Raw genomic sequence first — 22596 nt, forward strand, 5'->3', positions numbered from 1 at the left:
AAATCACAAATATCGGAAACTGGACACAAATTGAGAAGCAGAGATGGGCTTGGATGAAGCATTAAAAGTTGGGTTTTCATCTATGATGAACTGAGCATTTATATAATTTTTTTTTAAATACATGCTCTAACATATATTAAGTCTTGCCAACATTAAGTTTACATGACTGCTTAGCAAAAGATTTTGTGTTAAATTATTTTAATGATGTGGAGATGCCGGTTTTGGATTGGAATGGACAAAGTCTGAGGTCTCACTGCACCAAGTTACCATCTGACAGGTTTATTTAAAATCACAAGTTTTCATTACGCTGCTCTTTTGTCAGATGAAGTTTCACCCGATCCACCTGACAAAGGAGTAGTACTTTGAAAGCTTGTGATTTTAAATAGACCTGTCTGACTATAACTTGGTGTCATGAGACTTCTGACTTTCTTTCAATGACTATTGATAAAATGACAACTATAGAAATAAAAGACTTAGTCATCAACACAGATGATACACAAATAAAACACAGTAAGGTCACATTGTGGAGGAACATTTAGCTTATGTGTTTATATAAATAGAGGCAATGAGCTATTACAACACAATAATACCAGCGCGATACATGGAGCTCTATATATTTACTTCCAGCTGAACTATAGGCAATGATCATCAAGAGGTCTTTCAAGATTTGAGTATCCAACCATTTCATCTTTTACTGGCCCAAAGTATACAAGGATTGACCAAAAGTTCACGTCTTAACTTAGGGAGTTTAAAGATTACAGTCAGGACTGAGTCATCTTCCTCAATATCCCATAAAATTAGTGACTGAGCGTCAAACAAAACAAATGAGCAAAGTTTCTGCTTGCATTGATTTACACTAGACATTGCACAGAGCCATAAAGGGTACATAGTACAGACGGAAATCATACAGGTTATTAAATCTGTACCTGGGTTAAAACTGATCCAAATCTAATTTCCCTCTTTTAGCCCCACCCCACAGTCCTTCATTTCCGTCCAATAAATGTACTTATTCAATTTTCTATTTCCAGGTACCCAAGTCTTTGCTTCAACCACTGTGTGTAAAAGTAATAGACACGCCCAAAACCCTCTTTAGAAAACATTTCTCTCATCATCTATTCTCAGAGTATGAACCTAACTTAATGATTATTCAGCATTCACACTCAAACTGAGAATCTGTACTGCCTGCTCTCCATTGACTTTCTGCCCTTTTTATAATGGAATCCAACAAATTGCAGACAATTCTTTTAACTATGCCACAGCAAAGTATGTACAAATTTGTCATTATTCTTTGTTTCCATTCTTAAAACCAAAAAATGCTATTTCACCTTTCTTAATGCTCTGAACAATCTAGACATGCAGTTATTTGATTTTATGCCTTCAGTCTTGCTGTTCATCTATGCTACTGCCTCTTCTAATGTATTAACATTTCACCATCGTAGATTAAAACTGTATCCTGCCTGCCCAACATTAAGCTATATCTTCCTGAAGGTATTTTTATGCAAAATCTGTTTGTCGAACTCTCACTTTTTGTGACATGACTGAAGCTTGAGATTGAAACTTGTGCTTGAGCAACACAACAGTTTATCAGGATAAAGTTAAAAATAGATGTAAAACTGACTGTTGAAGTACACAGCTTCGAACACTTCTCTCAAACAAACAACATCCACTAACCTTCGTTGCTTCCATTAACTATTAAAGGTAAAATATTGAGGTCAATCTTTTCAGACCATGTAAATGAAATTATTGTGAATTATCAATACTTAATTATAAGTTACACAATCAAGTGTTATGGCACAGAAAGAGATCATTAGAAACAAAAAAAATTAGGAAGAAGATTAGGCCATTTGGCCTTTTGAACATCCTCTGCCATTCAACATGGTCATGGCTGATAATCCAATCAGTACCCTGTTCCTTAGTTCTCCCTCTATCTTTTGATCCCTTCAGCCTACTCATTCCTGCAAAGATTCAATGTTTTGGGCCTCAGCTGCATTCTGTGGCAGAGAATTCCACAGGCTCATCACTTCTTGGGTGAATAAATTTCTCATCAGTCGTAAACAGCTTACCCTGTATCCACAAGACTGTGTCCACTGATGCTGGATCTCCTCGTCATCACGAACTTCCCACTGTGTTTACCCTTTCTAGTCCTGTTAGAATTTTATATGTTTTATGAGATTTTATAAGGTTTTATGAGAGTGTCACCAAGGCTCGACACCACTACAGCATGACATCCTTGTTCCTGCAGTCAAGTCCTCTCACTATGAAGGTCAAGATGCCATATGCCTTCTTCACTATCTTCTGTCTCTGCACATTTACTTTCAGCAACTGGTCAACAAGGATACCTACGTCTCGTTGCACCCCTCCTTTCACGATCTATCACCATTCAGATAATATTCAGCTCATCATATCAGATCTCCAAATGCGCACTGTAACTTGGCTTCATTCTCCTGCCTTCTCCCTGTATCCTTGCACACTCTTTCTATTCTAATACTTATCTAATGCCCTCATGAATGCCTCAATTGAACCGACCCTCTGTCACACTTCCAGGAAGGCATTCCAGTCCTGAATACTTCTGGTGTAAAAATGCTTTATCCCACATCACATCTGCTTCTTTTACAAATTGCTTTGTGTACTCCACCCTCTCATTCTCAATCCTTTTACAAGAACAATCTTTCCCTATCTACTCTATCCAAACAGCTAATGATTTTGTGAAAAGCTCTAAGATCATCTTCTGTCCAAGAAAAACAACCAGTCACAACCTCTCCAATTTATCTTTGTTACTAATGTTTGTCATCCCTGGAACAAATAATTCTTGTAAACTTCTCCTGCACTCTGATGATGCATTTGTACCCTTCTTTTGGCATGACATCCAAAACCTTACACAATACTACAGCTCAAATCTTGCTCTTTTAGCCTATACCCCTTTTAGTAAGGGACAGGATAAAGTAAATAAAGAAAATTAAAGTATGCTTTATTAATTGGAAAAGCTCAGTAGGTCTGGACAAGATTGGTGGACAGAAATCAGAGTTAACACTTTAGGTCCAATGACCCTTCATCTGAACTCAAAGAAGAAGAACAAGAACAAAGAAAAACACAGCATAGGAACAGGCCCTTCGGCACTCCCCAGGCATGCGCCGACATGTTTTGCCCTTCCATATTAAAACTGTATTTATTTACAGGATAAAACTGTATTTACAGGATTCGTATTTCTCTATTCCTTTCCTATTCATGTATTATTCCAGGTGTTTCTTGAAAACTGACATGGTGTCTGCTTTCCCCACATCCTCTAGCAGTATGTTCCAGGCACTCACCACCCTTTGAGTGCCTCATGCATCTTGTTTAAACCACATGCCCTGCACCCTTGCACCTTGAACCTGTGGTTCCTCGTAAATTACCTCCTCCATCCTGGGAAAAAGCCTCATACCTTCCACTCTATCTTTGCCATCCACAATTATATAAACTTCTGTGAGGTCACCCCTCAACCCGCTGTTTTCCAGTGAAAACAAACACAGTCTAGCTAACCTTTCTTCTAGCTAAAATCCTCCATACCAGGCAACACCCTGGTAAACCTTTTTCGTACCCTCTCCAAAGGATCCACATCCTTTTGGTGGTGTGGAGAGCAGAAGTGTATGTGATATTCCAAATGTAGCCTAACTAAAGTTCGAGAAAGCTGCAGCATAGCTTGTCTACCCTTGTACTCAATGCCCCTTCCAATTAAGGCATGCATGGGCCTTTGTTACCACCTTATCTACCTGCGCAGCCACCTTCAGTGATCTGTGCATCTGTACAACCAAATTCCGTTGCACATCAATGCTCCTAAGAGTTCTGCAATTCACTGTGTGATTTCCACCTGTACTTGACCTTCCAAAATGCATCACCTCATCTGTCTAAATTAACTGCCATCTGCCATTTTTCTGCCCATGCCCCCCAACTGATCTATACCCTGCTGTATCCTCTGACAATCCTCATCACTATCCACAACTTCATCAATCCTCGTCTCATCCATAAACTTACTAATTAGGCAAGCCACGTTTTCCTCCAAATCATTTATGTAGATCATGAAAAGCAGAGGTCCCAGCACTGATCCACGTGGAACACCACTAGTCACAGCTCTCCATTCTGAAAAGCATTCACTTCCCTCTGTCGCCTATGAGCAAACCAATTCTGTATGCATCTTGCCAGCTCACCCAAATACCATGTGACTTCATCTTTTGTTCAGTCTGCCATGAGGGATTTTGTCAAAGGGTTCACTGGAGTCCATGTAGCCAACATCAACTTAATCACCTCCTCAAAAATCTCCATCAAATTAATCAGGCATGACCACCCCTGCACAAAACCATGCTGTTTATTGCCAATCAGTCCATTTGCTTCTGAATGCTTATAGCTCTTGTCCCTGAGAATCTTTTCCAATAATTTCCCTCTGACAGTGAGATTCAAAGGACTGTAATTTCCTGGGTTATTCCTGTAACCCTGTTTAAACAATGGGACATCATTGGCTGTTCTCCTGTCTTCTGGGACCTCACCTGTGGCCAGACAGGATACAAAGATGTCTGTCAACGTTCCCGCAATTTGTTCTCTTGCTTCCCTCAATATTCCGGGATAGGCCCCATCGCGACCCAGGGATTTATCCATCTTAATACTTTTCAAGATACACACCTCTTCCTTCTTAACAGCAACTGGTCTTAGAAATTCAACACTCCCTTCCCTGAGATCATCCTCCACCATTCCAGAACTGTTCTGAGTAAATGGAACAAAACTGGATCAAAAGGTTAAGAATTGGTGATGGATTGGGTGTGGGTGGGTGGGGAGCTCCACTGAACTGAAAAACCTTTGTTTAGCTAAATGTTTTAAATAGAAGGTGAAATCACAAAAAACAAACAATGACACAATTACTTCAGTAATATGAGAAACTGCATAACTTCTCACTGAAACACCAGGGTGTTCAATACTCTTTAGTGGTTTGCAGCCACAACTAACATGGGGACAATTAATTTAGAAAGCATTTCATTACATGCTCAGAGCTCATTACACTCGGCATTAAACAATTACCTTTTTGTTTGTACTCAGCAAGGAGAGTAATTTTAACGCTGAGAAAGTGCAACAATTGAGCAACCAGAAAAGGCCTTGTTACACTGGCCAACTGGAGAACACACTACATTCATCACTGCAAATTATTTTTATTGGACTCTATTGAATAGACTGCCATTGGGTGTCAAACAACAGTAGATTCTGTACAATTATATTTTGAGGGCCAGTTCTTCCTAAGAACAGAATCAAAACAGCTAGCCTACAAACCTTGAGCAAATAAAGTTTGAAAAGTCATTTTTTTTAAATGACTGACCTTCAGCTTTGAATGGGCATGACTTATTTATGCTGACTGTTCGACATTCATCTTGCAAAGTCTACAAACAGGCATCGGGGAGGAAGAGGCTAATAAACATGAGGGTCAATTCACTCTCCCCTGTTAGTTTAATGATCCAAAACCAGATTCAAGTACAATATGTCATGCATCAGGTTAAACATAGGTAAGGATACCTCTGGCTGTAACCAAATATCACTTGCTTTCAGGTGATGAATTAATAATTTTCCAAGCTGAAGGAAGCACTGAGGATGGCAAAGATGCACTCTGGGGATTTAACCATCATCCTTGATATTCAACCACATTATTAACAACGAAATCCTTCACTGTCAGCATCCTGGGGGGGTTGGGTTCCACAGACCAGAAACTGAATTGGACTGGTCATGTAAATACTGTGGCTACAGAGGGTCGCAGGCTAGAAATCCTACAAGGAATAACTAACATCCTTACTAAACAAAGCCTGCACACCACCTACAAGCCAAAGTAGATGGCTGGACAAGGTTACTGAGTGCACAAGTAGGTATTGTGGGCAAGGTATGTAATTGTGGATATTTACTGCACAGTGGGGTGGGGTGGGACATATCAGGTCAAGTGGGCGCATTGGGTCAGGTGGTGTAGTAGTCAGCTCCTGGAAGATTGATGGGAGCATCAGCAGCAGGCGTGGTAGGGCCAGGGTCAGGGTGCTCCTCCTGGCGGTGAAACAGTGAAGGCCCCAAAGCGGGACTCCTAGAATGGATGCAATGCAGGGACGTTGGTGGACATGGAGCCCATTGTGCAGAGCACCCCTGCCTTTCGATGACAAGCGGAGCACAAGAGGAGGTAAAGAACTGTTTTTGGTTCTATTTTAGTAACTCAAAATGGTGCTGGATGTGGTAATGTATTACCCTTCCTCAGAAATTCCTGGAGTCACCCGACCTGAAATGTTAGTAGATTCGCCAATTTTAGGTACATTTAAGTCGTCATTGGATAAGCATATGGACATACATGGAATAGTGTAGGTTAGATGGGGTTCAGATCGGTATGACAGGTCAAACATCGGCACAACATCGAGGGCTAAAGGGCCTGTACTGTGCTGTAATGTTCTATGTTCTATGTTAACTCTGATTTCTCTCCACAAATGCTGCCAGATCTGGTGTGTTTTTCAAGCAATTTCAACTTTCGTTTTTAAAACTTGACAGACTGTATTTTGAAATAATTTTGATTTGAAGATAGCTTTCTTTCTTATGTTATTCTCACATAATTATTGTCCTCTGCCAGTACAATTTTTAATGGCAGGTGTAATTGCTAGCAGGGAAGATGGGTGCAGTGGCCAACAGCAAGGCTGTTTGATCCTGTATTTCCATAGTGACAAAACTGATTTTCTTCCTGTTAGCACATGTAGATGTGGTTTGAATGAGTTTCACGGGCTGGCTTCAACCACTCTAAGTAACCCATTCCAACTACTGAACTGGATCACAGCTAAATAGGCTACATTCTGAAATATTAATTAAATGTTTTCTTTCTTGGAAAACCTTTTGGTCTCCAGGCACAGTCTGAAACAAATGCTCTTCAGCTCTAACTCTGTGATTTATCTTAATTATACCATTCATAAAGAAGTCAATATATCAGTTAAATGATGTCAGTTGAACAATAAATTACATCACTAGTGGGATTACTTGCTAATGTATTATTCCACATTAACCTACTATACAGCATTGCAAGACACTGCACAATGCAGTAAGACTAAATAGGCTCAACAAAGCCATTATGGGAGGTACTGAGTCAAGGTTACTTAATTAAGGATGTGGAAAAACCTACTCCATACATACAACCTCTGCCCGCTAGTGTGAGACTTAAGGGTGCTTTTGGGCAACATGCTCTTCAAACCTTCTTCCAATATACTTTTTCTGTCCAAGTGAGTATGAGATAAACTTTAAATAGTTCAAAAACAAAGGGGCAGGGAAGGGAAGCTGATAAAGCTAATTAGAATTGATCAAGTAAAACATTTTAGTTAATGTTCTGTCTCATTAAAATCATTCTAAAATGTAGACACTTCTAAAATATACCATTTAAACAAAACCTTACCTTGTTGGAATTGCTCTATCACCATCTGCAGGTTGGTTAGTGACATTGCATACTGCTTCACTTGCTCTTGAGACATATTCAATTGCATCATGGCTTCATCTCGCTGTTTTGCAATAGTTTGGAGTTGTTCCTGCAAGGACTCCACTTGAAGGCTGGCTTGGTGGCTGTATACAAAGGAAATCATGCAACATGTGTCTTTTGGATTTTGTAAGAAACCTACTTATCAAGTATAACTTAGACCATCCACAAAACATCAATGGAGGAACTGACATGTGAAGAAACTGAAATCACAGTGATTGAAACTTAGGAATTGCATTTAAGTCGCAACTGTTATGATGCCCCTCAGTAAATCAAATTTATTAAATGATGTTCCCCCCCACCATAAAGAAATTGTATACGTTATTACTTTTCACAGCTTTGATCTTACAGATTATGTTCCCAACACAGGTGAGGGGTGCCACCAATAAACATGGCTAACATGATCAACTCCACATGCAGTTTTCACCCATGATGCTACATGATGAGCGGGGGAGAAAATAAACAGCTTTTTACCAAAAGGACCATTAAAGCAACAAAAAGTTAGAGTTCAGGCTCATGACACTTGCTGCATATCTTGCATTGTTTTGAAAAAGTTTAGGTTTCATGCATAACTAAGATATGTACTATAACAGCACCCAATCTGACAGCCGTTAGTAGGAACTGCAGATGCTGGAGAATCTGAGATAACAAGGTGTAGAGCTGGATGAACACAGCAGGGCAAGCAGCATAAGAGAAGCAGGAAGGTTGACGTTTCGGTTTGAAGAAGGGTCTAGGCCCGAAATATCAGCCTTCCTGCTCCTCTAATGCTGTTTGGCCTGCTGTGTTCACCAATTTCTACACCTTGTTATCCCAATCTGACAGAACATAGAACATAGAACATAGGACATTACAGCACAGTACAGGCCCTTCGGCCCTCAATGTTGTGCCGACCTGTCATACTGATCTCAAGCCCATCTAACCTACACTATTCCATGCACGTCCATATGCTTATCCAATGACGACTTAAATGTACCTAAAGTTGGCGAATCTATTACCGTTGCAGGCAAAGTGTTCCATTCCCTTACTACTCTCTGAGTAAAGAAACTACCTTTGCCCTATATCTATCACCCCTCAATTTAAAGCTATGCCCCCTCGTGCTCGCCGTCACCATCCTAGGAAAAAGGCTCTCCCTATCCACCCTATCTAACCCTCTGATTATTTTATGTTTCAATTAAGTCACCTCTCAACTTTCTTCTCTCTAATTAAAACAGCCTCAAGTCCCTCAGCCTTTCCTCGTAAAACCTTCCCTCCATACCAGGCAACATCCTAGTAAATCTCCTCTGCAGCCTTTCCAAAGCTTCCACATCCTTCTTATAATGCGGTGACCAGAACTGTACACAAAACTCCAAGTGCAGCCGCACCAGAGTTTTGTACAGATTCACCATAACCTATTGGTTCCGGAACTCAATCCCTCTATTAATAAAAGCTAAAACACTGTATGCCTTCTTAACAGCCCTGTCAACCTGGGTGGCAACTTTCAAGGATCTGTGTACATGGACACCGCGATCTCTCTGCTCATCTACACTACTAAGAATCTTACCATTAGCCATGTACTTTGCCTTCTGGTTACTCCTACCAAAGTGCATCACCTCACACTTGTCTGCATTAAACTCCATTTGCCACCTCTCAGCCCAGCTCTGCAGCTTATCGATGTCTCTCTGCAGCCTACAGCATCCTTCCTCTCTATCCACAACTCCACCGACCTTAGTGTCATCTGCAAATTTACTAATCCATCCTTCTACGCCCTCATCCAGGTCATTTATAAAAATGACAAACAGCAGTGGACCCAACACCGACCCTTGTGGTACACCACTAGTAACTGGTCTCCAAGATGAACATTTCTTATCAACTACCACCCTCTGTCTTCTTTCAGCAAGCCAATTTCTGATCCAAACTGCTATATCTCCCACCATTCCATTCCTCTGCATTTTGTACAATAGCCTATTGCGGGGAACCTTATCGAACGCCTTGCTGAAATCCAAATACACCACATCAACCGGTTTACTCTCATCTACCTGTTTGGTCACCTTCTCAGCTGTCTGGATTCCACTTTCTGTTGTGAAGATAATCAAAGAAGCTTCTCACTATACCACTGACTCCAAGTTGATTTGTAGTCGCGTCTGAAATAATGTTAAATCATCATAAACTTTCCAATGATATTAAACAGGTTTTTGTTTCACTGACATCACAGCTCTGTGCATGAGGCATGAATTAACAGGCCAATTACAGTCTATACAAATCATAAAATATATAAATTGTATTGACTATGTGGCATTACATGTAATTTCTGTCTTTCCAGCTTGGCCTCTGGTGTTTCAGATTTCTCACTCAATACATTTAAGACCTGAAGTCACCCACGACAGTAACCTCAGTCTTTCTGAGCTCCCCAAACACAGTCAACACCCAAACAAAATACCTCTGTTGATTCTTAGATAGGTTTACAACAATCTCATTAGCATACATTTCCCAGAACTCATTGAGCTGACTTTATTTTAATTAACCTTGTTAAAAATTTGGTTAGCTTTGGCCAAACTGAAACATAACTGTAGAACTGTTCAATTGACAAATCCTTATCTAAGACCTGTCATCTAGTATCTATCCCTTTTATGTAACACACAGAACTCCTTACAAATGTGCCTTCCCTGGTCTACCATCTGCAGCAGCCTTCCTTTCTTCTGTATAGCAGTAACTCCTTAGTTGGTCTTCTCAGCATTTGGCCAAACTGCTTTTGACACTGTCCAGTGATTGCTAGGTAACATGGACTGTATAAATTATTCAAGAATATTTTTAATTGATCCCTTTATGATTTGATACAAGCTCTTAAAAATTCTTTCCAAAAATTCTTAAAAACAATTATGGATTTCACAAAGAAAGACTTCATACATGGTCAACAAAAATGAAATCAAGCAGCACATACTGTGCAATTAATTTTCCAACAAGCAGTAAGTCTAATGTTGTGCACTCTTCTGTGCAATATTTGCACTGAGAATGTTTAACAACTAAGTCAACAGTGCTTCTACTTATTTCATTCAGTTTCCTGCTTTTTTTTAGCCTTGGCCATTTACAGGCAGTCTGTCATGTCACCTTGACCTTTATACACTTGAATGAATCCAATTTTGAACTTCATCAGCTGATGGCTTTGTTATCAAGTAAATCAAATCAGGAAGTTGTTTAAGCCACTCAAGGATTTGGGCTGAGCCGTGAAGGAAGTGCTGAATTATTAGAAGGGACATCCTGTGGTTAAAAGGTCCTATCACCAAAATTCCTCAGAGTCAGACAAGTTTTGATTAACTGCCCTCATATCACCTTCAGTGGCTTGGTTTCAAATCTTCGTTTTTAATGTTCCTGACAAGGTTTGTGTTATAAATGCTATATTAACACATATTGTTCTTGTTTGTAGACTATCTTCAAAATTGTTGGTCAATACAGTACTTCATGATAACATAATAAAATAACAGAAAAACTAACAGTGACACAGCATGAGTTACAAACTCATCATGTCCCTTAGTGCCAAGTGCCCTACATCCACTGAAATACTTGTGAATTTGAGAGATTTTGGAAACATAGCAGACTATATAATAAGGTCCCATAAGCAATGTTGCAATGACAACCTGATAATATTTTTTATAGATATTGATCGGGGGATAAAGTGCTTCTTTTAAATAGCCTTTAGGACCTTAACCATCCTGAGAGAACACATAGGGTTGCAGTGTTAATGTTTAATCTAAAAATGATTTAGGACATTTCTGGAAACCATGTTGAACCAATTTTATCAACTCAAAAATCTTTATTTCCTCCTGCCCCAATTTTTCGGTATTCATCACAAGTGGTTAGCTACCTAATTTCAGTTGTGAGCTTAACCCTATCTTACCAGAGGCTCATTAAAGCAACTGCAATGACCCACGAATGTATAAAATCAGTTTATTTAATGTACAAAAAAAATTGAACCTGGAAAACTCTGCAATTCAACATCATTTGCCTACTTCATGCACTTGTTAAATTAATTACCCTCCTTTCTTCTCACACTGAGCAGTTGCTGGCCCTCAAATACAACAGTTCTGAAAAAGGGTCACTGGACCTGAAACATTATTTCTGCTTTCTCTCCACAGATGCTGCCAGACCTGTGGAGTTTTTTTTGGGGCAATTTTTGATTTCCAGCATCCACAGTTCTTTCTTTTTCTCAAATACACCTTTACATTTGCAGAAATCTTTAGTCAACCCAAAGTGTTTCAAATAATGCCATAACTGAGATTAGTGATTCATTGTGAAAGGAATTTTGAAATTCGTGTTAACTCTTCCTAATCAACCCACTTTCTTCCCTTATAACTACTAACTCCCATGCTAAATAGGTGTTTCTAGGAGCTTCCCCATCCAAGTTAAACTTACTGGTTTGTAACTTGTAGTTCTCAACTCTGCTGGTACCTCCCAAGTCCATGCAAGTTTGAAATACAATAGCCATGCCCCATCAATTTCTAACCTCACTTGCTTCAAAATCTTTGAATGCACCTCATCTGGTCACAGTGCCTTGACGAACTTAAGTACCAACAGCCCAATCACGACAAAGAAAGAATTTCCTTTCTGCCACCATCACTCGGACAGCATTCTTCCAGTATGAAAGGATGCAAAGTATTCTTTTAACACCTCCACCATGACCCTTGCCTCCATGTGTAAATCCCCTTTTTGGTCTCCAATTGGCGCTTGAGCACTCTGAATCATTCATTTTTAAAAGGAGTAATGGATAAAGATTTGAAGAAGGTAACACAGTTGATGTGGTACATATGGCCTTCCAAAAGGTGATTAACACAATACCACACAAGACTTCAGAGGAAAGTTACAGGCCATAATATAAAAAATAATAGTAGCAACACAGATACAAAGTTGGCTGAGCAACAGAAAACAAATTAATGGTCAATGGATGCAGTTTGTACTATAGTGGAGTGCCCCAGGGATTGGTACTGCTATCGCTCCCTTTGCTGATATATTTTAATGATTTTAATCTTGATGTACAGAGGACAATTTCAATTGTGCAGATGACACTAAATTTCCAAGAATTATGAACTGAGTGGTTAATAGTATGGAACTCTAAAAGGAGATTGACAGGTTGGCGGAGTGAGTGAATAGGTGGCAGATGAGGTACAATGTAGTGAACTATGAGTCAGTGCATTTTGGTAGAAGCATCATTAGGATTGGTGTGGGACCAAAGGGACCAGCATGTATATGTGCACAGATCATTGAAGGGAGCAGGGCAAGTGGAAAGAGCAGTTAATAAAGCAAACAAAACAAAAGCAAACAGTGTCCTCAGCTTTACTAACAGAGGCATAGAATTCAAGTAAGGGGAGTTAATGCTGAACTTACACAAGACATTTGCTAGACATTACCCAGAACACTATGCATAGTTGTGGGTGCCACCATATAGAAAAGATGTGAATACATTAGAGAGAATGCAGACACATTTTACTAGGATGGTTCCAGAAATGAGAAACTTCAGTGTGAATAAAGGTTGAATAAGTTGGGGCTGGTTTCCTTGTACAGAAAATGGAGAGAAGTTTGGGTACAGGTTTTCAAACTCATGATAGGGACAAGCTGCTCCTACTCATAAGAGGCGCAAAACAAATGATCATATGCTTGAAGGGATCTACTAAAGAAGCCAAGGTGACATAAGAGAAAAAAATGTTTTCACATAGCAAGTTGTTCGGGTTTGGAATGCCCTGCCTGGAAATGTAGTGGAGGCAGCTGCAATTTAGGCATTCAGGAGAGAATTGGATGATTATTATGGTAGAAATATGCAAGGATATGGGGAATAAAAATAAGAGTTTGCCACTATTAGAACCAAAGCAGACATGATGGGCTGAATGGCCTCCTTCTGCACTGTAATAATTGTTATTCTGTGAAATCATAGCCTAAATTTATGTCACCTGGTGCATCATAAAGAGGACAAATTAAGTGATTTCGGAACCGTAACAATCATTAGTTGAAGTATTGTTGCAGTAAAAAATCATTACTTCTACCTGGCATCTTCCACAGCAGAAGATGAGGATGCTAACTTCTCCCCCAGAAAAGTAGCCCTTTTCCTGAGCTCAGCCTCTCGGTCTTCAGCTGCCAACGCCTCTTTGGTGTATGACTCTTCCATCTCAATTAAGTGTTGCCGTAATCGCTGCAAATCCTGGTTCAAACGCTGCTCCTTATCACGTGTGTGCTGCAACTGAAATAAGAGATGAGACATTACCATCACCATCCCGAGGTTATATTCTGAATAATCTGCTCAAGGACAAGGCATGGGCAATAACTGGACTGGACGGTTCACCCAGTCAGTCAGCCATGTCCTTGCCTCATGAATAAATTTTAAATTCTTTTTTCCAAGGTAATATGGCTAGATAGAATAACCAAGATAATAACTGACAGTCAGAATATCAATGGAATATATTAAAAGAATATCGTAACTGCTGAGCATGAAACTATGAGTTTCTACTTGCCTTTAAAAAGTGAAGGTGATAGCAAGCACGTAGCTCTCTTCTTCAGATAAGTGTCTTGCTTTGGTAGGTGGGACATGGAGACAGAACATAAAGTAAATGCTTCCAATCAAAAGAAAGTACAGAAGCAGAGAGAACTAGAGGAAACTAAGTCAGTGAAGGTGACAGGATAGGTTGTGAGCAATTAGTAAAGCACACAGTATCCTAATTTATTAACAAGGGCATATAGGATTAAAACAGAGATTATGTTGAATTTGTACAATCACATGGCAAAGGAAACAGCAAGGCAAAGGTTTTATGGTTCCTTTTGTGACTTAAATTAATACTGAAATGTGATAACATTTTTGAGATGCAAGATTTTTTTATTCAAACTAGGTTTTAAACTGGTTCCAGAGACAGTAGGAACTGTCGATCCTGGAGAAACTGAGACAACAAGGTGTAGAACTGGATGAACACAACAGGCCAAGCAACACCAGAGGAGCAGGAAAACTGACATGTCGGGTCTAGGCCAAAGAAGGGTCTTAGGTTTTAAACTGATCTAGTTTTGTAACTTAAAATATGTAACAGGCCTATGTCTATTAGCTCCTTATTGTAATTTTGAGCTACAAAATATTACAGGCAACAAAAGATGTGTGGAGTCACACACTGGGAAATTTGGGATAATAGTTTATCAGTGGGAAATAAAACTACACACCAACAAGATGCATTATTTATCCACTGGTATCACCAGATCTTGGTAAATACCTGTAGATCTATAAAAGGGACAAGCTTATAACTTGATTAGCACATTAAGAATGAATCAGGAGACAACGGGAAACAATGTCACTAAGATGTGATCAGAGATAATGGGGACTGCAGATGCTGGAGAATCCAAGATAACAAAGTGTGTAGCTGGATGAAAGCAGCAGGCAGGTCTAGGCCCGAAATGTCAGTTTTTGTGCTCCTGAGATGCTGCTTGGCCTGCTGTGTTCATCCAGCTACACACTTTGTTATCTTCACTAAGATGTCCATTACTTTTAAAGAAACCAATCAGGAATTGGGCAGACGCTACCCATTAAATCCAAGACTGACCATGACTTGTTCATAGGTTATCAAGCCAATTAGAGCCACAACAATGCCACCCAAAAACTGGAGGAACAGCACCTCATGTTCTACTTGGGAACCCTGCAGCCCAATGGTCTCAATGAGGATTTCACAAGCTTCAAAATCTCTCCACCCCCAACCTCATCCCAAGACCAGCCCATCAAATCCCCATCTCCTTGACCTGTCCATCTTCCTGCCCATCTACCTCCCTCCTCACTGACCCAACCCCCATTCTAACACCCTACCTACACTCACCTTTACTGGCTTCATCCCCGTCTCCTTGACCCATATGTCTCCTCTCCACCTATGTGTTTCTTTATCCACCTTCTATCATCACGTCCCCCCTCTATTTATTTCAGAGCACCATACCCCTCCCCCATTTCTGCAGAAGGGGCCAGACCAGAAAAGTCTGCTTTCCTGCTCATCTGATACTGCCTGGCCTGCTGCATTCATCCAGCTCTACATCTTGTTACCTCAGACTCCAGCATCAACAGTTCCTACTTTCTCTCAATCAGAGTTCAGGATGTCTCTGATCAGTCACACTAGGTAATGGCTAGAAAGGGTTGATTTTTAGTGCTTTAGTGAATGCTAATGAGCAGAACACAATAATGGACCAATGCCCGGTGAACTAAATCAAGAATTGGCATCGTAAAGTTGATAGTGAAAACCACTACTTTTATTCACTATTATTTCTTTAGAAATCGCTATAACAAGTTATGCAAAACTTGTCAAAAATCTCTGTAGGGGTGACGTGTATTTGCTTGCACCAAAGCGGCTCATGTTTGAAGCACACAAGGACTAAACAAAATGAGTCAGTTTGCTCTAAAATTTAGAGGGAAACATAATAGCACCTTGGAACAGAACCATCCAAGATCATACAAAGATCCTACAACCCATCATCCATGAGAGTTTTGATAAGAGGATGCCTAAGAACAGACAAACGACTGTTGACTCATTAATGAGAGGATATTGTCCCACCAATGACATAGCACCAGGGGTGTAAATCTTAGCTCATGAACCCATCAGAAAAAACTTCCTAAACAGCTGTACATAACAACAACTAAAGATATTTGTAGTAATTAGTTTTTTTACTTACAGTGTTAAGAAAGAGACTGTGGTTAAATAATTATTCAAGTTATCCCAGAAGTAGTTTTCCACATGTAACCAGAATACAAGTAGTCAGGAAAAAAGCATTTAAACCCAGAAGTGAAAGTTAATTAGATTGGTCCAGCTCATTAGCTACAAAGTGTTAGCAGTAAAAGTGCTGTATAACTTTACCCTTTAACCTTATAAGAGGAATTAATCATATCAATTGGTTAAAACTGTCTTTCTTTTTAATATTAAAAAAATATAAAAATGGACTGCGGAAAATTTAAAATGAATAATTAAATATGATAAAAGCAGCACACATAATACCATGATTAACAGAATTCAAACAGCCCTTCAGAGGTAACAAACTCCAAGACAGACCAGGAGTACAACTAATAACTTATAGAATGCGAATTAATAGGATGCATAGAATGAATAAGGCCCAGAGATTACAATGTCTAGTAAACATCATGAGAGCCTGGGGCTGTCCCTAAGAGTATCCTGCATTGATTAGGTGTCCCATGGGATTTGGTGATTCGATTAAGGGAAAGGGCAGTGACTATACTGTATTTGATAATTATAACACCGTATGTAAAAATGCTGTACTACTTTGTAAAATTAGAGCATGTCATCGATCTCCCTTCCAATTTGGGGAAGATTCTTTGGCCCTCTCCCTGCAGTCAGTTGTTGCTTGAATAAACGTTGTCCACTTCCAAATCATCCCTGCATCCTGAGTTTCTGTCCCTGGTTTGCAGGCATGGAGGGTGCGAGGGGAGAGACTGATCAGGCCAAGTAAACCTTTAGCATGGGTTGACCCTCAAAATCTTAGATTGGATTTAGCAATCTGACTTTGCTACACCAAAGCTATTGGTCCAACCGCAAGTTACCCCACAGCACTTTCAGTTACAGTACATGCTCCTATTTATACTGTTTAATGCTCAAGTGCTTAGGTTTATGTCATAAAAGAACATGATATGTAATAAATAGTAATTCTTTTCATTCGCTATCCTGTCTTATTTCCATTGGCTTCGTATTCAGTTGACTGGCAATTTTGGTTTAATATATTCTGCCATTATCAGCTGGAGGATGTACAACTACATCAAGATGTGACCATTTTCAGCCTATTGTCCACTAAGTCTAATATTAAGCCGTGGGAAGTTGTGCCAATATAAATGAAGAATAGCATGCGGAGAACAGGTCTCAAACAAAACAAAAAGAAAATCAATGCAAAAGTACAGAGCCCATACTTATAGACACTCTTGAAGTTCACACAGCACAGCAAGAAACAGAAAGAGATATGAAAGCTGAATAAACGAGATACACGGAGATTTGTGGCTTACAAGTGCCTTAGACACTGACAACCAACATTTAAAACAGATAACAGTGTGGAGCTGGGGCATCGCAGCAGGCCAGGCAACACCAGAGGAGCAGGCAAGTTGATATTTTGGGTCAGGATCATTCTTCAGAAAATTTTCTTCATTTTCTGAAAAAGGGTCCTGGCCCAAAACATCAACTTTCCTGCTCCTCTGATGCTGCCTGGCCTGCTGCATTCCTCCAGCTCCACAATATGTTATCTCAGACTCCAGCATCGGCAGTTCTTATTATCTCCAAAATTTAAAACAGAAGTTTTCATTTTTTTCTATCACACAGATGTTTGCACAAAGAAATCCCAAGTAGTATGTTTAGGGATGCTTTAAAAGATTTTGACATCATCTTGAATGCATCATTCCTACAGCAAAGATTTTTAGTCCCTGCACAGGATGCTTGCCACAATTCAACTGTATTCAGAACAATAGAGAAAACCACAACAGGGAAGACTGAACTTCAGCCTTTAAATTAAATCTGATTGACAATAGCCAGCGTTCCAATTTGAAACATGCAGTAGCAACCATGTTAATATCAGTAGCTTTCAACATGGCCATAATTAGACTCTCTCTCTAATAAAGCAATGGCTTATATGATGGTACACTTTGGTTACGTTTATACCAGGTCATGACCTGAATCAGAAACATACATGTTTTGCAAATGCACTTCTTCAATTTCTTTAAAGATAGATTAAGGCCAGGCAAATCTGCTGGTTGTTTTATATCACAAGTACACCAATTATAATTATAATTCACTTATGCAATTAATAAAACTTATCTTTGCACAATGAACATGTGGAACCTCATCATGGTGAGTCATAGATTTAACTTACACTCAGATAACTAATGGCTTATTTCATCAGCTATCTTATTGAAGCTTTCTCTCCTGCTCAATCTGCTGGGAGCACATGGGCTGCTTTGTCTCAAGACACTTTACTCAGAGGGCTCTACTGCTTCCCTTCCTCTTTCATGTAAAGTCAAAACTTCCTCATACTCATCCAATGTAGTTTTAATCTTTATCTTGATCTCTCATCTTGTCATTCCCACCTTGCCCTATTACTCACCCTCTTCCTTGAGTTTATTTACTTGCAATTCCCAATTTTCCTCGTTTCCCATTATAATTGGTTATCTCTAATCAAGCATTATTTCTTTCATTTTCAATCCTAATTTTACTGTTGAAGACATTCATCCATGCAAACTAATGCCCTGCCTTCAAACTCCCAACATTCATGCACATCTCTCCAACAGCGTTCTGCTCATCTCAGATTATCCAAACATCCCTAACCAAATACATGAACAACATCCCCAGTAGCCACACAATAATGCATTATCGATAATCTTTCTATCATGAAGACTCTTGATGTGGTTCACTGCATTAATTTGCTTAAACACTTCTTCACCATGATCTAGTTGAGTGGGTCTGTTATTACTTTTCTCTGTTTAATACCCAGATCAGGTTCAGCAAAGACTTCCCTTCCCAGCTCTGTTAACTTATTGGGGTTGCATTCTAAAAATCAAATCCTGCTATTCCCAGAGTCATCACAAAAGTTAAAGATGTTAATCAAGTACACAGAGTTCCTCAATTTATCTGTTTTTAGACCTAGGTTGATAGAAAGCATGCAATAGGTTTCTAACCTTAACAATAATTACTACTTATCACAAATAAACAGAGTCTAGTGAAATTAAGCAATTTTGAACCATCAGAATATAACTCGATTAATTAAAACTCTAATCACCTTACAAAACCCCTTCTACACACACACACACAAATGGACAAATACAAGAAAAAGAATATGGGTGTTATGGATGGTGGGACAGAATGGGAAAGCAAGTTCACTGGTCTCTGTTCAAAGGATTTGTTGAGATGCTGATCTTCCTTCTCCAGATGCTTGCAGAGGACTGGTTCAAGGCCGGTTTATAAAAGTTGTCTCTGGCTTCTTAATGCAAAGTCACTGCTTACAGCAACTTAAGGAAAAATAAAGTATGTTTGTTCAGTCTTCCATTTATTTTTACAGCACGGAATAGAGAAGGTTCCTGAGCCTTCAGAGGCTCACTAGCTTCTCCCTATCTTGTTCACTGGCCCAAGCTGTTCAGTTACCTTGGTGGTGGTGGTGGTGGGGGGGGAGCAATCACGTGGTTGTTAGTAGGCAGAATGACTTTTCCATTGATAACAATTTGGATGGGAATACTACAGACATGGTGAGTAAGTTTGCAGATGCCACCAAAATAGGTGGTGTAGTGGACTGTGAAGAAGATAATCACAGAGTTCAACAGGACCTTGATCAGATGGACCAATGGGCAGAGTGGCAGATGGAGCTTCATTCAGATAAATGTGAAATGTTGCACTTTGGAAAGGCAAATCAGGGCAGATCGTTATAACTAATGGTAGGTCCCAGCCAGTATTGGCCAAACAAATAAACATAGCGGTGCAGGTGCGTAGTTCGTTGAAAGCAGAGTCGCATGTAGGCAGGGTAGTGAAGATGGCATTTGACACATTTGCCTTCATTGGTCAGAACAAGGAGTAAAGGAGTTGGAATGTCATGTTGCAGCTTTACAGGACATTGGGGAAGCACCTTTTGCAATACTGCGTACAATTCTAGTCACCCTTCTAATAGGGTGAATGTTGTTAAACTTGAGACGGTGCAGAAAAGGTTTCCAAGGATGTTGCCAGGACTGGAGGGTTTGAGTTATAATGAGAGACTGTATGGGCTGGGGCTATTTTCCGTCGAACATTAGAGGCTGAATGAGGGCCTTTAAAAGTTCATCAGGAGCACAGATAGGGTGAATAGTCAAAGTCTTTTTCCTAGGATGGGTGAAGCCCAAACCTAGAAGACATAGGTTTAAGATGGGAGGGAAAAGTCTGAGAAGGAACCCCAGGGGTAACTTCTACACGCTGAAGGTGGTACAAGCATGGAATGAGCTGCCAGAGGAAGTGGTGAAGGCTGGTATAATTACAACATTTAAAAAGAACCTCGACGGGTCTATGAATGCAAAGGGATATGGACCAAATGCTGGCAAATGGGATTAAGTCAGATCTGGATGTTTGGTCGGCACGGGCAAATTGGACTGAAGAGTCTGTTTCCGTGCTATATGACTCAATGACTATGATAACTGGTCACTAGTCCACAGATCAATCAGCTACTTGCTTCTAGCTGCTTCTTCATTTGTACACAAAGCCCTTGGCTCCAGCTCGCCTGCCGAACACCAACTACTATTTGAACCAGCAACTGTGTAAGGCAGCACTTGCCAAGAGTGTCAGGTTATTTGCTTTCAGAACGTGCACCAATCCCATCACAATCCTCGGGTTTTTAAAACTGTTCACAAGTAAAATGACAGTAAAGTAAAGATCTTTACACCTATTTTACCCCTTTAGACTTCCCTGAATAAAGCATTCTTGAACCCTTCTCAGAGGCCAAGTTACCCCAACGTGAAAAAAAATTGATAACAGTCAGCTTTCACATATGCACTGTTAGAAGTTTTACACTAGCTGAAATGCTCATGATCGAAATGCTTATTATTGTTATGACTTTAGGACAATGTCAATGCTCTTGTCCAAACGAACGCAGTTATACATACACTGTAGCCTTAAAGTTTATAGCAATATTTCACAAAGTTAACTGACTTGATAACAGTGCTATTTTCTTCCTGCAACCATACAAGGTGACTTGGAGCAGAGCCCTTGCAACATGTTTGACCCATGACTATGATGTTCTGTTTTACAAGACAGATCTTTTTCAGACATGAAGAATTTGAGTTACTTTGTCAATTTGGAATGTGGCTGGTTCACAGTCTAGTTAAAGTAAACAAAATGCTCATAGAAGATGAATGGAAGCACTATGTATATTCGTGTCAGGTGTAGCACAAGTTGAATGACAGAATACTCATTCAGTAAATCTATATAGCTGTTGGTACAATCAGCAAAAAACTAAATTAGCTCTGTGAACAAATGTTTATCAGGAATCAGACACAACTCAAAAACCATTGATCTGGATATGACTAAAGCTGCTGATTTGCAACTGTCATATCTTTCAATTGTGCTTAGCACACTTCATAACAATTGCAGGGCTTAAATTTAACGACTATTTCAATAATATATTACCTCATTCACTAACGCAGAGTTTTCCATCTGTTTCTGTTTGAGGGCCAGCATTACTTGGTCTCTCTCATGCTGAAACATCCCAGCTTGCTCTTGCATTGATTTCACTTCATTCAGCAGTTGGTTTAACTCACCAGTCTTTCCCTTCAAATTATGAAATAGAGCTGATCAATTCCATAAATGAAGCTCAAACTTAGCAAGGCAGGTTCATTTAAAAATACGTTACTAGCAAATACCAGTGCTGTGATGCTTTTATTTGCTTTATTTAAACAAAATGTAGTAAATTTGAGCCATTTAGTCATGTCTAGACTTCAATTTTTTCAAATATCAATCATATGAGATTTCTTCATGTTTTTGAAACGCCCATTATACTGCTGATGCAGGAACTTCAAGTCTTCGGCATTACTGGGAAAAGACACATTTTGTTGAAACTTTACATTTGCACTCATCTATCCACACAGTGTGCCTGTTTCAACTCAACAAAGCAGGCAGCAGCATTTGGCCCATATCCCTTTCTCAGGACAATGCCCTGATCAATCACAGCCATCAGGCCTGGTTTATAATTTAATTGTGGATTGTGGAAGAACTGTGAATTCTAAAAAGGGTCACTGAACCCAAAACGTTAATGCTGCCTTCTCTCCACAGCTGCTGCCAAACCAGGGGAGTTTCTCCAGCATTTCTGTTTCTGCATAATTTGACAAAGCTCGGCTGCGAACACTCATTCAGCATTAATGGACACATTCCTCATGACAAGGCCCTCCATCGTCAGACTCAATTTATCAACCAATCAACACATTACACATTTTACACGTTACAATCAGCACATTTTTTCCCCCCTGAACTGGTACTTTTGCAAATGACCAGATGAGTGCAAGACAAAAGGATATAACAAAATATATTCATTTTCAGCAATACCCAAGTTCCGCACTACCAAGCGTCAATTTCAAATCTGGTGTGACTGGGTGTTTTCATCCTCCTCCTCCTGCCAAGTACTTG

At 39.7% G+C, this 22596-nt stretch overlaps 1 protein-coding gene across 3 annotated transcripts in view; it reads right to left on the minus strand.

Moving 5' to 3' along the window:
• The window catches only part of trip11 (thyroid hormone receptor interactor 11), a 117612-nt gene that overhangs the window by 51238 nt on the left and 43778 nt on the right, over positions 1-22596 (minus strand). For all 3 annotated transcript variants that reach the window (XR_009446224.1, XR_009446225.1, XM_059649045.1), the window contains exons 12-14: positions 21604-21744; positions 13507-13700; positions 7421-7584 (exon numbers count right to left, since the gene is read on the minus strand). Coding sequence is in view for 1 of the 3 variants with exons in the window: in XM_059649045.1 (XP_059505028.1) it covers positions 7421-7584; positions 13507-13700; positions 21604-21744 (499 nt within the window). In the remaining 2 variants the exon portion in view is untranslated. The remainder of the gene's footprint in view (positions 1-7420; positions 7585-13506; positions 13701-21603; positions 21745-22596) is intronic.

The sequence above is a fragment of the Stegostoma tigrinum genome, chromosome 10 (assembly GCF_030684315.1).
Source record: "Stegostoma tigrinum isolate sSteTig4 chromosome 10, sSteTig4.hap1, whole genome shotgun sequence".
In the NCBI taxonomy this organism is placed as follows: domain Eukaryota; kingdom Metazoa; phylum Chordata; class Chondrichthyes; order Orectolobiformes; family Stegostomatidae; genus Stegostoma; species Stegostoma tigrinum.